Here is a 17,493-nt window from a genome sequence, read left to right on the forward strand (position 1 = left end):
TAAAATCAGTGCAGATGAAGGACAGAAGAGGATTAGAGAAGATGTTAGACATCCAGTCTTGTGAGGGGAGAACATCTGTAAAAAGTGTTAATCTCCAAATTCAGTGTGAGATGGGGGATCCCCTACAACCGGCAAATATCACTCACCTGGTATGTCACCATGGCTGCATTTAGACAGGCAGACAAATTCTGATCTTTTTTTTCCAAAATGGTCTTTTGACCAATCACATCAGTGCTGAAAAATATCTGATGTGAAAATATCTGATGTGATTGGTCAAAAGACCAATTAGTGGAAAAAAAGATCAGAATTGGGTTGCCTGTGTGCACACAGCCGTTTTAGGATTGGGCTCATATGTGTAGGCTACTTGTCATGCTCTGTTGAACCCGCAGAGGACATAGCAGAGGAACTGAGATGAGGGTTGGTCTAGTCAAATGTCAACTGACACGCATCTCAACCAAAACAGGCTCGCACGCTTTCAGCCAAACCACTGACACACACTGCACTGGACTAAGAAGACACTCAGAAATGTCAAATTAGTGTAAGTATAAACATAGGGAGCACGTTGTGATAATTAACAAATGCTGTTTGGTGGGGAATTATCAACTGTATGATGTCAGAGCTGGGTGAGTGGTGTTTTCTGTTTTTATACAGCCTACATTCATGGTGTATTTTACTAAATTGCTACAGTTGATTATTGTAGTACAGGATCAACCATTTGAGTTATCAGAATAATCTCAATCAATAATCTGATATGGTTTTATTGTGAACATTGAGCAATGTTCAACATGCATGGGAAGATGAGCATTAATTTTCTTTTTCTTTTCTTAAACATTTAAAATAGATATTGTTGTCAAAAAGATAGTGTATTTAATAAATAAAATGTTTATTTCTGTAGTGAGACTGAAAGACCCCACGGACCTTTAGCTATGATACACAAACGGAATGCAACTCACCACTGATAGTGAACAACCCAGAGGACCAATGGCTTATTCACCCCATGGTTGGTGGTCTATCCTCATTGGCATCACTTTCCTGTGTGCCATAGGGTCCAGTAGAGGTAAGTGGTCTATTCACCAATCATGTAGGCTACCTAATAAGAGTCATGTCAAGAACACGTGATATTCTTCCTTAGTGATACTTCAAAGCATTTGTCCAAGATAGATTCATACAATGTCCAAGACACCATTTCTCCCTGTCCACAGACCGTGTATTCTGCAAGTCTGCGTTTGCCTTGAACTGTTCTCATATGCTGAAGGAGGACACTTGATCTTTTAATAAACACCCTCTGAATATATCTCTAATAGTATGAGCTGATTTCTTGCTGTCTCACTTCTCTGTGTGCCAATAGTCACCAAACTACAGTATTGTACAGTATTGAGCGCAGGCTTTTATTCTAGCCCAGCATGAACACACCTGATTCTACAAATATATAATATTTATGGTGTGTTATTGGTGGGTTATAACAAAAACCTGCACACCCTGTAGCTTACCAAAACCAGTGCTGGTGACCCTTGTTCCGCTGTGTTTTCTGTTCCGCTTCTATGACAATGCTGCTAAAACAAGTCTATTTAACTTCCATTTTCTTTCAAAAGTTGCTGACTATTTTGCTCATCTTCAGTTTACTCCTCTGTTCATTCCCCAGTAAGGTAACAACAGTTTTCTTTGTTGTTTTGTTGTGCCTCCAGCTGATAAGCCGTGTACTGCATCATCCAGCATTGGGGACCTGGTCCTTCTGGGCTCCAGCTTCCAGGTGTTCTGTACCTATCAGGCCAGCTGTGGAGCTTCCAAATCAATGCACATAGACAAGAAGAAAACACATCAAATGCAGCCCTACAACTCTACAACTATATTCCTTAATGTGACAAACATAAGTAAAAACACAACGTACACCTGCTTGTGTGAAGGAGAACCTGAGCCTTGTGGACTCGACATTGATACTGGATGTAAGTATGGAATAGTATACTCTGCAATAGAGTATTCTGCAATACCAGAGCACTCTGCAATACTTAACTAAAGCGTTGACAGTGACCAGAATAACTTGCTGAGAGTAACTATAGGGCTGGGGCTGTGAAACCAAACTGAATGGGAGAGATGGAGAAAAACAACTTGTGCGTTTTGACACTCATGATGCAAACACCGCTCCCTGAATTAGCCAGTCAGATATGCAGTGTGACATATTTTCATCAAGTAGTCTTTAAGTGCAACATGTGGTGGAGGAGTTGCATTATAAAGTTTGCTCTATACCTCTTGGAGCCTACTAGTCTGACTACTAACTAGTTCAACCCATGTCAGTGTCAGCACTTCTAACAGGTGTGTCAGAGGTGCAAGTTTAAATGATACACATCTAACTCTCATGTCAGTGGTCTTTAAAGGAGCAAGACCATCACATGCTGGTTACTGGTCCAAAGCACAATGAGAAAAACACTTTGTCCCAGACCATGTCCTTTCGTGTTGTTGATGTATTGTCATGGTTACCTTGCAGACCCACCTGACCTGCCAGAAAATGTAACCTGCATCCAGAAAGGAGAATTTGGAGAGGTGATGTGTCAATGGAGGAGAGGAAGGGAAACTCACCTGACAACCACTTCAAAGCTCTGGTGAGTTTGGAAGAGAAAGAGAAAGGGACAGGCAGTACTGTGTCATGTATCAAATCATAGCTTAATAGGGATCTGAGCTGAGGAATCGCAGGGTTGTTGGTCTCTCTCACATGTTGGAGCAGCCTTGGTGGTCAAGCATACTTCTGCTACCAACAACCCAATATGGCAAGACAACGACAAGTTTAAGTAAAAACAGACTCATCACTGTTATGTTCTGCTCAGTATAGTTTTTCCCCATACAGACTCAAATACGGAGAATAAAACAAAAAGAGAAAAAAAGAAAAGGAAAATGCACATGAGATAGAACACCCAGCTGGTATGGATGAGGTGTACTGTAAAGTAAAGAATGACTTGTATGTGTTTCATGTGTTTCAGGGTGAGAGCTGTGTTTGGTAACAGCACAGCAGGATCTGTATCCTACCCTGGTTCTGGTTCCAGGTCTGATCCTGGTCTAGTCTCAGCTCATTTCTCTGTGTCTGGTTCTGTCCAGACTAAGTACTCCGTGTGGGCCAGCTCCTCTAACAAGCTGGGCTCTGCTGTGTCCACCACCCTCAACTTCACACTCAACCACATTGGTACGGCAGCTGCAAAGGAACAAAAAATAATATAACACTGATTATGCAATTTTGAACATTCGGCACCTGTATGAGCAAATGTGCACCTATCTATGCATTTAGCAATCATTGCTTGTTTTTTTTAATTTTTGTGCAATTACAAATTAATTCATTCACTATTTTAACATTTAACTGCAGTGAGCTGTAAATCAAATGTTATTTGTCACATGCGCCAAATACAACAGGTGTAGACCTTACAGTGAAATGCTTACTTACAAGCCATTAACCAACAATGCAGTTTTAAGAAAAATAAGTGTTAAAGATAAATAAGTGTTAATCAGGGTCACACAGAGTGTTTCTTGGGTCACAGAGAGTGTTTCTTGGTAGTCCTAAACAAATCTACTGAAACAAAAGTATACACCTTCCACACATGGTTATGGGCTTAAAAAATATACCATGTACCATGTCAGATATAGAGTTTAAATGTATTCAATTTTGAGTTTGCATCCCAATATTACACTTTATATACATCATAGAAGACTGAAACATAACAGAACCATTCAACATAGAAACACTGGATTTTTGGCGTAAAAAAAGAATGGACATTTATTAATTATAACATTCCACCATAAGGCCACTAGAGAGCGCTTTGGTCATTTGACTTCTAGGCTTTGTAATCTACCTAACGTTTGTTTTAGAAATGACCAATGCAGCAGTTATGATGCATTCTAGATGAGTACTAAAAGATGTTTGTCAGGTTTGGGTGAGTAATATCACTGGTGAGGCTCTCTGCACTCTGCATCCACTACTGTACTCTCTCGGTCCATACTAACTGTCCTACGTGTATCCCTGTCCATATTGACTGCTCTCTCTCTCTCTCTCTCTCTCTCGCTCTCGCTCTCACTCTCACTCTCACTCTCACTCTCGCTCTTTCTCTCTCTCTCTCTCTCTCTCTCTCTCTCTCTCTCTCTCTCTCTCTCTCTCTCTCTCTCTCTCTCTCTCTCTCTCTCTCTCTCTCTCTCTCTCTCTCTCTCTCTCTCTCTCTCTCTCTCTCCCTCTCTGTCTCTCTCTTTCTCTCTCTCTCTCTCTCTCTCTATAGTGCAGCCCAGGCCCCCTGCTGTGTCCCAGGTAGAGTGCTGGTCGCGGGGCTGTGAGGTCAGGGTGGAGGAGGCTCAGGGAGCTCAGCTCCTGGAGGTCCAGCAGAGAGCAGCCCAGGGACCAGGACCATGGATATCACACCCATACACTGTAAGAACCACTGTCACACAGTTACCCACGCACTGTAAACATCACCTGCCATATAGGGAACTGACTGAGTATTGACCATTATACACATACAATCCAATGCTGCTTTGCTAGAAGTTGAGTTGCAAAACCGTTGCAAGACACACACAAGACACAACCTCACATGTAAGATTTGACCTTAAACCACAAGACCTCTCGGCTGAGTCAGAAGCAGAGGCAGATTTGACTGGGGTTTGCAGATCCCTGCCAAGCCAGTCAAGCATCTATATGTCTTCACTTTTTAGTAGTCCACTCATGCCTTGTCTGCCTTGGCAGCCCCCCACATGCAAGTCTTATGATTGTGTAATGAATATGTAATAATTGTCTTATAAATGTGTAATACATGTCTTATAAAAGTAATACTGTGTTCTGACTGCTGTGCCTTACAGGCAGGTTCAGTGAGGAACCAGTCCATTGTGTCTCTGCAGCCCTACACAGAGTATGAGTTCCAGGCCAGGGTCAGACTGAGCCATGAGAGAGGCATCTGGAGTGACTGGAGCCCACCCCTCTCTAACCAGACACAGGAGGAGGGTAAGAACACTAGCACTGCACTGTCTGGGTGATTCGTTGGTCCTGCGGATGGCCTTTATAGACGGGTTGGTTGTTTAGCAACAAAGCTGACTTGTGTGCAACTATGGGGCAAAACAGACAGGGTTGGCTTAGATTGTTGACAACATGTTAACTATACTTTGTCTCCAACGTTTATTGAAAGCATAAATAAAGTTTCACAATATGCACTTGTTGTCTCTCAAATATACTGAACAGAAATATATACGCAACATGCAACAATTTCAACGATTTTACTGAGTTACAGTTCATATAAGGAAATCAGTCAATTGAAATAAATGTATTAGGCCCTAATCTATGGATTTCACATGACTGGGCAGGGGCGCAGCAATGGGTGGGCCTGGGAGGGCATAGGCCCACCTACTTGGGAGCCAGGCCCATCCACTGGGGAGCCAGGCCCAGCCAATCAGAATGAGTTTTTCCCCACAAAAGGGCTTCATTACAGACAGAAATACTTCTCAGTTTCATCAGCTGTCCGGGTGGCTGGTCTTGAATGATCCCGCAGGTGAAGAAGCTTGATGTGCAGGTCCTGGGCTGACGTACTGCCAAATTCTCTAAAATGATGTTGGCGGTGGCTTATGGTAGAGAAATTAACATTCAATTCTCTGGCAACAGCTCTGGTGGACATTCCTGCAGTCAGTCAGCATGTCAATTGCACACTCCCTCAAAACAAGGCATCTGTGGCATTGTGTTGTGTGACAAAACTGCACACTTTGGAGTGGCCTTTTATTGTCCCCAGCACAAGGTGCACCTGTGTAATGCTCATGTTTGCCATATTAGCATAGACGTGACATCAGTCAAAACACCTCAAAGCAAGACATGGTATCCAGAACAAGATAAAACTAACTGAAACGAGCCACTTATGATTCCCCACATGGCAGTTTCTTGTCGTTGTTGCTAGCTATCTGGCCATCCAAAATCACAACAACACACAAACTTCTGTCCCACTGAAGTGTGCGCATCGTTTTCATGACTTTCTCAGCTAACCCATCTATAGCAGAACCAGTGATGTACAGTTATATACGCCTGGTAACTGGGGTTCTATCATACATCTCTATCAGTGACAGATTCAGTGGACATGTGTCACTTTATTAATGATGCCCTGTAGTATACTGTACTGGTTGGTTGTGACTCTAAGTTATTGTGCAGTTGTGTGCTACAGAGTATGAAAGAGAGACAGAGAGTAGAAATCGGTTTGAACATGATGAGGTGGAAAAGAAGATGCTCAGGGAAAGTTTCAGTTTTGACATTGTATAGATGATGTCAGATTACAGATGTAGTTTAGACATAGTTTTCCCTTCACACACCTGCATATAGAGCCTAATCAAAGGTGAACCCTGTCTACAAGTCAACAGTTTCCTGTGAGTGTAGAAACCATGATTTAGATTAAACTGAGTTGTATCACAGAGATAAGCTTGCCCTCTCTATACCTACACTTACATAGAGCATTGTGAAACATGCATCTAAGAAGGTTTAATCTGATCCCAGGCCAGGAGATTTCACGTGTTTCTGGAAACACCTCATAACATAGTGTTCATCATCATACTGAGAGGAACAACAAAGTATCCTTATGGTCAACACTAAGCAGGATCATATCGTATAATGATCGGCATCACAAATTTAGAATTGACGTGTACTGGATAATTTATCATCTGGCTAAATACGGTAACACTGCCTTCATTCAGTGCAGTGACTTCATTCATTTACAGTGAAACGATACTGTTCTTTATTTTATGCGTTGTTTTACCGACCAGTACTCATCATGTATAAGTAGAAGATGAGAAAATAATGTCCCTCGGCAGTATTGAGTGACAGTCTTTAACTTTGAGAGTGTCTCTGCATCTCTGAGAGCTATCAACCACACCATCACCCTGTAGGAGAGATAGTCACAGTGTGGTAGCCTCACCATAACCTCACCTCCCTTCTCTGTCGTCATTCATCTGCTCTGTAAGCCACATGGCCCACTGCTGTGCGTATTTGTGTTGGTGTGTGTGTGCGCACAGCAACCAAAATTCCCCCTCTCTCACTTCCTGATCATCAAGGGAGGAGTTTCTTTTTCATTGAACAAAAAGTAAGATACGGAAAAACATTGAACGATGACCCACATTTTGAAACTTAAAAAGATTAGGCATGACAGGTCAACAGATATCAGAAAAGACGATGAAACATAAACATCTTAACTCCTCAAGTGTTGATGTGGTAATTATGAGGATAAGCAGCTACCCATTAATCTTGATGACATTATTCTGGTGAAATAAATACATTAGAGATAAGGCATTGGCTTACACTGGAAGTGATGTGCAACTTCCCTGCGGGGTTAATTAAGTGTTTGCTTCTTGGAGGTGGACAAACCTCGTTGTTACCATCATTTATGAGAGATGCTATCACCTTTTTTGGAATACCAAGAATTTGACATAACCCAGATAAGCACCTCATGCCAAATAAGCCTTTTAGTAGCGCATCTGAATTCTATTTGATGATGCTGTGTTTGTCCTGTCTGCTGACTTACAGGATGCAGATCAAATCAGTCTGGAATTATATGTCACTTTGGTTGGCAGTTTATTATTTGATGCAAAAACTGTAAAAATGTTGTTTCCAGGAAATATTAGTAATGTCTGAGACACGTCCTTGTTCTGAAGAAAACATAATGAAGGTTGTCAGATGGTTATCAAAACACAAAATAGGCTGAAGGTCACAATGACCTTGTACATACAAGCTATGTACTTAATGGATAGAATAGAATAGTACTTTATTGGTGCCAACCACCCAGACATCATACAAATACACAGCAAACATTTTGGGAGTATACATCAATTTTGGGAGGAGCATGGGGTCAGCCACAGCTAACTGTTGCAAAGAATAAACGGTTTGTATGCTGTGCTCTTTTACAGCACCTGCCAAGGCCCTGGATGTGTGGTACACAACCTCCAACTCTCCCAACAACTCCATCACTTTACACTGGAAGGTGAGCATTCAAACAGATGTCTTAATATATACACTGCTCAAAAAAATAAAGGGAACACTTAAACAACACAATGTAACTCCAAGTCAATCACACTTCTGTGAAATCAAACTGTCCACTTAGGAAGCAACACTGATTGACAATACATTTCACATGCTGTTGTGCAAATGGAATAGACAACAGGTGGAAATTATAGGCAATTAGCAAGACACCCCCAATAAAGAAGTGGTTCTGCAGGTTGTGACCACAGACCACTTCTCAGTTCCTATGCTTCCTGGTTGATGTTTTGGTCACTTTTGAATGCTGGCGGTGCTTTCACTCTGGTGGTAGCATGAGACGGAGTCTACAACCCACACAAGTGGCTCAGGTAGTGCAGCTCATCCAGGATGGCACATCAATGCGAGCTGTGGCAAGAAGGTTTGCTGTGTCTGTCAGCATAGTGTCCAGAGCATGGAGGCGCTACCAGGAGACAGGCCAGTACAGGAGGGCAACAAACCAGCAGCAGGACCGCTACCTCCGCCTTTGTGCAAGGAGGAGCAGGAGGAGCACTGCCAGAGCCCTGCAAAATGACCTCCAGCAGGCCACAAATGTGCATGTGTCTGCTCAAACGGTCAGAAACAGACTCCATGAGGGTGGTATGAGGGCCCGACGTCCACAGGTGGGGGTTGTGCTTACAGCCCAACACCGTGCAGGACGTTTGGCATTTGCCAGAGAACACCAAGATTGGCAAATTCGCCACTGGCGCCCTGTGCTCCTCACAGAAGAAAGCAGGTTCACACTGAGCACGTGACAGACGTGACAGAGTCTGGAGACGCCGTGGAGAACGTTCTGCTGCCTGCAACATCCTCCAGCATGACCGGTTTGGCGGTGGGTCAGTCATGGTGTGGGGTGGCATTTCTTTGGGGGGCCGCACAGCCCTCCATGTGCTCGCCAGAGGTAGCCTGACTGCCATTAGGTACCGAGATGAGATACTCAGACCCCTTGTGAGACCATATGCTGGTGCGGTTGGCCCTGGGTTCCTCCTAATGCAAGACAATGCTAGACCTCATGTGGCTGGAGTGTGTCAGCAGTTCCTGCAAGAGGAAGGCATTGATGCTATGGACTGGCCCGCCCGTTCCCCAGACCTGAATCCAATTGAGCACATCTGGGACATCATGTCTCGCTCCATCCACCAACGCCACGTTGCACCACAGACTGTCCAGGAGTTGGCGGATGCTTTAGTCCAGGTCTGGGAGGAGATCCCTCAGGAGACCATCCGCCACCTCATCAGGAGCATATCCAGGCGTTGTAGGGAGGTCATACAGGCACGTGGAGGCCACACACACTACTGAGCCTCATTTTGACTTGTTTTAAGGACATTACGTCAAAGTTGGATCAGCCTGTAGTGTGGTTTTCCACTTTAATTTTGAGGGTGACTCCAAATCCAGACCTCCATGGGTTGATAAATTTGATTTCCATTGATAATTTTTGTGTGATTTTGTTGTCAGCACATTCAACTATGTAATGAAAAAAGTATTTAATAAGATTATTTCATTCATTCAGATCTAGGATGTGTTGTTTAAGTGTTCCCTTTATTTTTTTGAGCAGTGTATATTCTATAGTATTCACTGTGGTGTTTTTGCAGACTTTACTGTAGTATTCACTGTGTTGTTTTTGTGCAAAAACACTACAGTTAATACTGTAGTATTTACAGTAGTGTTTTTGTGGACATGCCTGTACTGTAGTATTTATGATGGGACATTGATACCGGAGCTCCAAAGCAGTTTTCAAAGCACTACTGATCCAATACAATGTACCGATGCTCGTTTCAAAGTATCATTATCGCGTGATCAATGACGCCCGAAGCTTTGTTTGATCATGTGGTTTTTCAAACAGTGGTTTGCAAAATGAGAGATCCCACAGATTTCGCCATGGTTACGGTGCTTTCTTCGATTCCAAGTTGCTTTCAAACACTGACTACTGTACACCGTACTTATAATGTAATTTAGTTAAGATTTTGTGATGTAGTGTCACCTGAACGGTAGCTCAGCAGGTAGTCGGGGAACAGTTAATGGGGTTGATTCCTGGCGAAGGCTTATTATTTAGAAAATTGTTTTATGTGACACCACACTTTCTGCACATTTTTATTTAGTATGGTATAAGCTTCTGTCTAAAGCATCCAAAATAATGCCATAGATTCCGTTTTTGACAGCAAAACAAAAGGGATTCACAGCTAAAAAGGGAAGCATGATGTAAGGTGAAAACCTGTAATGGTAAATTATAGTAGGCTATTAACACCCACAATGAACCGCTGTGCCACGGAGATTTTATGAATATTGTGGAAAAAAACGTATTTATGAACATCCTCGCTGCTTTATATTGCTAACCGGCAGATGTCACATTTGACAACCGTTTCCCATGTGTATCAAGAATAGTCCACCGTCAAAAGGACATCCAGCCAACTTTACACAACTTTGGGAAGCATTGGAGTCAACATGGGCCAGCATCCCTGTGGAATGCTTTCGACACCTTGTAGAGTCCATGCCCCGATGAATTGAGGCTGTTTCTGAGGGCAAAAGGCAGGGGGATGCAACTCAATATTAGTAAGGTGTTCTTAATGTTTTGTACACTCAGTGTATATGCCGTTTGTCATAAAATATGGTGTCTCTAGCTCTATCTATCTCTGAGTAATTAGGAAAAAAACTACAAGTTTTACTTTCGTCCTGGTTCTGTCCTAAACTGTAGCATTTCATGCGTCTGTATAAAGCTTTCTTAGCCATAGCTGCAGCCTGTGGTCTAGTTACTCCGCTAGCTCCGCTACATTAGCTAAACGTTTAACTCTGACCTCTTCTGAGAGGGGATACCACCCCCCCTAACCTCACCCCATAGGTGTGAGAGGCTCCGTCTCCAATGATTTGTGAGACTGAAACCTGGGCCAGACACGTGACAGTTTCAGTTTACAAGAAACAGAAGATGAGCAGTTTAAAATAAATGATAGATCCCTTACACACCTCTCCTCTCCCTGCAGAAATGCTGCAGGAATAGCGTGCCTTCTTAGCTGTTCCTGGGGAAATACAATAAAGTTGAATTAAATGTTAAGCTAACACAATGGTAGGGGCATGTTGATATTGTTATCATCATAACAAATGTTGGAAAGGCAACAATATAGCTAACTGTAGAAACAGTCAGACTCTAGGGGAGAATCTCAATTACATACTCCTCTCTCGTTGCCTCCTTCTCAAAACCCATTGGATGAGAAAGCCAGAGGTCTCTCACCTCTGACCTTCTCCTCCAATGGGTTTTGAGAAGGAGAGAGAAGAGAGGACACGAGGAGTATGCTATTGAGATTCTCCCTTGCTTTAGGATTCTATGCTGGGAAACAGAAATGGGATTAAAACACTGATAGCCAATCCTATCACTGCATCATTTGTGGTTGTTGCCCATGGAGTGGGCCTGTGTTTTATACAGTGGGGAGAACAAGTATTTGATACACTTTATGATTTTTAAGTAATTAATTTGCATTTGATTGCATGACATAAGTATTTGATCACCTACCAACCAGTAAGAATTCCGGCTCTCACAGACCTGTTAGTTTTTCTTTAAGAAGCCCTCCTGTTCTCCACTCATTACCTGTATTAACTGCACCTGTTTGAACTCGTTACCTGTATAAAAAGACACCTGTCCACACACTCAATCAAACAGACTCCAACCTCTCCACAATGGCCAAGACCAGAGAGCTGTGTAAGGACATCAGGGATAAAATTGTAGACCTGCACAAGGCTGGGATGGGCTACAGGACAATAGGCAAGCAGCTTGGTGAGAAGGCAACAACTGTTGGCGCAATTATTAGAAAATGGAAGAAGTTCAAGATGACGGTCAATCACCCTCGGTCTGGGGCTCCATGCAAGATCTCACCTCGTGGGGCATCAATGATCATGAGGAAGGTGAGGGATCAGCCCAGAACTACACAGCAGTACCTGGTCAATGACCTGAAGAGAGCTGGGACCACAGTCTCAAAGAAAACCATTAGTAACACACTACGCCGTCATGGATTAAAATCCTGCAGCGCACGCAAGGTCCGCCTGCTCAAGCCAGCGCATGTCCAGGCCCGTCTGAAGTTTGCCAATGACCATCTGGATGATCCAGAGGAGGAATGGGAGAAGGTCATGTGGTCTGATGAGACAAAAATAGAGCTTTTTGGTCTAAACTCCACTCGCCGTGTTTGGCGGAAGAAGAAGGATGAGTACAACCCCAAGAACACCATCCCAACCGTGAAGCATGGAGGTGGAAACATCATTCTTTGGGGATGCTTTTCTGCAATGGGGACAGGACGACTGCACCGTATTGAGGGGAGGATGGATGGGGCCATGTATCGCGAGATCTTGGCCAACAACCTCCTTCCCTCAGTAAGAGCATTGAAGATGGGTCGTGGCTGGGTCTTCTAGCATGACAACGACCCGAAACACACAGCCAGTGCAACTAAGGAGTGGCTCCGTAAGAAGCATCTCAAGGTCCTGGAGTGGCCTAGCCAGTCTCCAGACCTGAACCCAATAGAACATCTTTGGAGGGAGCTGAAAGTCCGTATTGCCCAGCGACAGCCCCGAAACCTGAAGGATCTGGAGAAGGTCTGTATGGAGGAGTGGGCCAAAATCCCTGCTGCAGTGTGTGCAAACCTGGTCAAGACCTACAGGAAATGTATGATCTCTGTAATTGCAAACAAAGGTTTCTGTACCAAATATTAAGTTCTGCTTTTCTGATATATCAAATACTTATGTCATGCAATAAAATGCAAATTCATTACTTAAAAATCATACAATGTGATTTTCTGGATTTTTGTTTTAGATTCCGTCTCTCACAGTTGAAGTGTATCTATGATAAAAATGACAGACCTCTACATGCTTTGTAAGTAGGAAAACCTGCTAAATCGGCAGTGTATCAAATACTTGTTCTCCCCACTGTACGTGGTTCTGAATCTGATTGCAGAGGCTGAGTGACACAGAGGCCAGAGGGAGTATCAAGGGTTACAAGGTCATAGTACACGACACCCTGGCTGGGAAATCTGAGGGCACCACCTCCAGTAATAATATTTCAGTCCTGTCCTGCTCTCGCTGTGATATCACTGTCTACGCCCTGAACTCCAGAGGTTCCTCACCCCCTGCCCTTGTCACCATTCCGCTCAGAGCAGGTAAGGCATCTCAATTTCCTCCCCCTTTTTCTCCCCCTTTTCCTCCATCTTCCTATTCAAGATTCAGACTCCTCTCCAGAAAAGTTGATTCTTGATAAGTGCACTTTGGTTAAGTTATTTGTTCCACTTCTTTGCTTGTTTGAGTTAAAAGACAATCAACATTTACAAACCACATAGACATAAATGTAACATCCATTTGACCATAGTTGACAGGGAAGGGTGACTGCTCTACTGATAGTGTCACACACTCATCTCCCTTCACAGCCAAGCCCCCTCAGTGCGTGACTTGTAGAAATCACAGTAACCACAGCGTCACCATCTCCTGGCAGAGGCCTGTAACTGCAGGAGCAGCCAGTGGGACAGGGTATGGGCCAGTAATTGGCTACCTGGTGGAATGGTTCCCTGTAGGCAGACAGGTGGAGGAGCTCAGGTGGAAGAGACTGGGTCCTAATGAAACCCATACTGTCATTAGAGGTACGTGTAGCGGATGGATTGCCAGCTTAGAATCGCATTAGATCTTATTGGATCCCTGAGTAATGACACAGCCTGTTGATCCCTCCTCTTGCTCTCAATCCCTCTCTCTCTCGAACTCCACCCCACCCACTCTCTCTCCTGTGTGTAGATAACATTAAGCCGCTAAAGTGCTATGAGGGAGCAGTTTATGCTCTGTATGAGCAGGCAGTGGGCAGGGCCCAGTTTGAAGACTTCCACACCTGGGAATCAGGTAAGACAGGAGATCACAATTTTTTCTAAGGTTTCACATCAATGGATCAGTGCCAGAGTTTGATTCCTATTTGTGGTGTGACTATGTCCTGTAGTGCCGTCTGCGGGTCCGTCTGTCTATCAGCCGGTGGTGGAGGGGGACAGAGTGACAGTGTCCTGGTCAGAGGTCCCTCAGGGAGACAGGAGGGGCTGTGTCATCAACTACACCATCTATGTGGAAAACTCAGAGGGAAAAGATGTCGGAAACTACGGTATGGAGAATAACTACCGAACACAATGTGCATTGTGTGTGTGTGTGCTGTGTTCATGACCTGTGGTTGTGTTCCAGTCTGCAGAGCATCAGAGAGGTCCTTCACCATCAGGGGCCTGCCCTCAGCAGAGTACCGTCTATGGATGACCGCATCGACCGCCTCAGGACAGAGCCCCAAAACCAGACAATCTGTCCACTTTTTCATCAAACCTCAAAGTGAGTGTAACAAGGTTGAAAGAGTGAAAACAATGTTTCTTAGAATAATCTAGCTGAAACACTCTCAGTACTACCATTCCAGTTATGTGAAGTGTTACAGTAAATACAGAATGCCTATGTTTATACTGTATAATGTTTACACTGTATGCTTATTATGTACCACTGTGGGTTTGCTTTCAGACAGCTGGCTGTATACCATGGTCCTGGTAGGGATCACCTCCTTCCTGGTGTTCTTCCTGGTGTTCTTTGTCCTGCTGTGTCTGTACCAGGTCTCCTCGTTACGACAACGGTAATACAGTAGGAACAGGAACAGCCTCTAGTCCTAATGGGGAGTCACTAGACAGCAATGAAATGGAAATATTTATTGACTGTGTTATTAAGTGTGTGCTCTGTTCCTGACTCACTGTCATTCTCTTCCATGTTCTCTCCTCCTCAGAGTCTCAACACTCGTCCACTGCCTCATGCCAGATATCGTTCCTGATCCGGCCAACAGCAAATGGGCAAAGGAGTGTGCCAAAGAGAAGGTACATGCAAGCACGCACGCACACACGTACACACAAACACACTCTGAATACTTAATTTGGATCCACAGTGATACATTATAGTCTTTCCCCTTCCCGTCTTCCCCCAGGGTGAGTTGACCCTACACCTCTACCTCAGTGAGTCCAGTGTCAGTGAAGAGGAGGAGCCAGACACTGTGGAGGTCCAGGAGCTGCCTGAGGGCAGCTGGATCTCAGGGAACCCAGCACAGCGCACTGACAGCTCCAGAACTCTAGAGGGTGCCATTCACCCCTCCTCACAAGTCCTCTTCATGCCCCAGCAGATCCCCGCGACAGACCCATCAACAACAGCCTACTTCCAGAGCTCCTACCTCAAGAGCTTCTCCCAGGAGTCAGGCTCCTCAGGACAGACACAGGACTCCCAGGGAACAGATATGACTGTAGAATACATCTCAACACACGTCCTGGGGAGCAGAGAGGAGAAGGAAGAGGAAGGTCTGGATGTGATGGGATTCTTCCCCTGTCCACAGAACCCCCTGAGCCCGTTCATGAACCCTTTGGTGTCGTTCGGAGGGAAGCTGACTCTGGATGCAGTCAGGATCGACTGCAGTGAGTTCTTAGACTGAGGGGATAGACAGACAGCCATATAAAATAAACCCAGGAGCATGTTGTGTAAAGACCCTGGATTTGGTGAGTGCATTGCAAGCACATCCAAGTGCTAAATTGAGATAGCTTGCTTTGGGACCTGCCAGAAGGTTTGAACTTCAATGCCGACCTCTGAAGTCTTATTCTAGTTCAGTTAATCAGACCTGAAGATGTGCTTCTATGAACACTGAATTACATGACTGGAACTTTTCCAGACTTTTCCAAGAAAATGAAAGTATCATAATCTTGATTGAAAGTACACTTCAGTCCAGGAAAATGTTTTATGTGGGTCTTTGAAATCAGACCTAAATGTTTTAATTTCAGTGTATCATGACTATGATTCTCACTAACTAATCATTATAAACAGTTATATTGCATTACAGTACAATAGTACACTATCTATCAGAGAGGGGAAACTACAATCCTCGGGGGCCGGAGTGGTGTAACACTTTTTCACCATAGCAAACACAGGTGATTACACTAATTGCATTCTAAACTGAAGATTATGATTAGTTTATTATTGGAGTCAGGTGTTAGCTGGGGCTGGGGCAAATGTGTGACATCAGTCAGGCCCCCGAGGACTGGAGTTGCCCATCCTAGATCTCTGTCTTGGATAACACAAAAGGTCAATACAATACAACTCACATTTCCCCCAGTTTACAGGGACTGTAAGCAATGAGCCTTTCTGAAATAAACCATGAGTGTTATGTAAAATGCACTATGCGTTCATATCTGGAAGTTTACTTATTATTTTCACAAAGAGAGAGCACTGGGATATGCAGGGTCAGCCTTAGCATAGAGTACTGGATCCTTGCAGAGAGTACAGGTGCTCTATAGTGTACGTTTAATATAGGGGATTATTAAACACTATTGAAAGTTTAATACGTTTAATATAGGGGATTATTAAACACTATTGAAAGTTTAATACGTTTAATATTGGGGATTATTGTGATGAGAAAAAAGGAGACTGGAGATGCCAGAGAGGTTAGACTTTTATTTGTTATTTGGGGTCTTTGAATCAGTTAGATTTAGTTATCAACAGTTAATCAGAGAGCAGCAAGAAGCGAAAAACATAAACAACCTGCGGTGAGCAAACAGGCATGTATTCTGAGAAGAATAAGAGATAGATATTAGGATACAGATTACAGATGTATCAATGGTTTCAAATAGTTGTCTCCTATTTAGCTTGCAAACATGATTTACAATATGGTTTAGCAGTGGTTTGTTATACACAAAGAGGAGGCTGGGGACATACCATATACAAAATTGATGTATTCGTTAGCAAAAAGCACTAGCATTAGCATCATTAAATTAAAATCAATTTAGTTATTGTATCTTTAGTTCAAGATCTTTTAAAGACCTCAATATCCAATAAAAAAACGTTTCTACAGTAGCGGGTTTAGCAAGAGAATATAGCCTAAGAATGAAATACACCAGAGATAGGCACGTTGTGTTTTCTAATCCAAATGTATCATTTTAAAAGGCTAATTGATCATTAGAAAACCCTTTTGAAATTATGTTAGCACAGCTGAAAACTGTTGTGCTGATTAAAGAAGCAATGAAACTGGCCTTTGTGAGACTAGTTGAGTATCAGCAATTGTGGGTTCGATTACAGGCTCAAAATGGCCAGAAACAAATAACTTTCTTCTGAAACTCGTCAGTCTATTGTTCTGAGAAATGAAGGCTATTGTATGCGAGAAATTGCCAAGAAACTGAAGATCTCGTACAACGCTGTGTACTACTCCCTTCACAGAACAGCGCAAAATGGCTCTAACCAAAATAGAAAGTGGAGTGGGAGGCCCCAGTGCACAACTGAGCAAGAGGACAAATACATTAGAGTGTCTAGTTTGAGAAACAGGCGCCTCACAGGTCCTCAACTGGCAGCTTCATTAAATAGTACCCGCAAAACACCAGTCTCAACGTCAACAGTGAAGAGGCGACTCTGGGATGCTGACCTTCTAGGCAGAGTTGCAAAGAAAAAGCCAATTAATTACAATTAATCTGATCACGCTTTATGACATTCTGGAGTAT

The 17,493-nt window shown here is 43.5% G+C and overlaps 1 protein-coding gene across 1 annotated transcript; it reads left to right on the top strand.

Moving 5' to 3' along the window:
- The first annotated feature begins 487 nt into the window (after window positions 1–487).
- On the top strand, window positions 488–16,193 carry il12rb2 (interleukin 12 receptor, beta 2a). The gene is made up of 16 exons (XM_041839222.2): window positions 488–538; window positions 896–1,057; window positions 1,686–1,943; window positions 2,483–2,597; window positions 2,973–3,172; window positions 4,251–4,399; window positions 4,825–4,966; window positions 7,894–7,967; window positions 12,927–13,128; window positions 13,393–13,602; window positions 13,751–13,852; window positions 13,947–14,102; window positions 14,180–14,317; window positions 14,498–14,606; window positions 14,754–14,841; window positions 14,949–16,193. The coding sequence occupies exons 2-16, from the start codon at window positions 943–945 to the stop codon at window positions 15,441–15,443; spliced, it is 2,553 nt and encodes an 850-aa protein (XP_041695156.1). The 5' UTR covers window positions 488–538; window positions 896–942; the 3' UTR covers window positions 15,444–16,193.
- Window positions 16,194–17,493: the final 1,300 nt, after the last annotated feature.

Source organism: Coregonus clupeaformis, chromosome 20, assembly GCF_020615455.1.
Source record: "Coregonus clupeaformis isolate EN_2021a chromosome 20, ASM2061545v1, whole genome shotgun sequence".
Taxonomy (NCBI): Eukaryota; Metazoa; Chordata; class Actinopteri; order Salmoniformes; family Salmonidae; genus Coregonus; species Coregonus clupeaformis.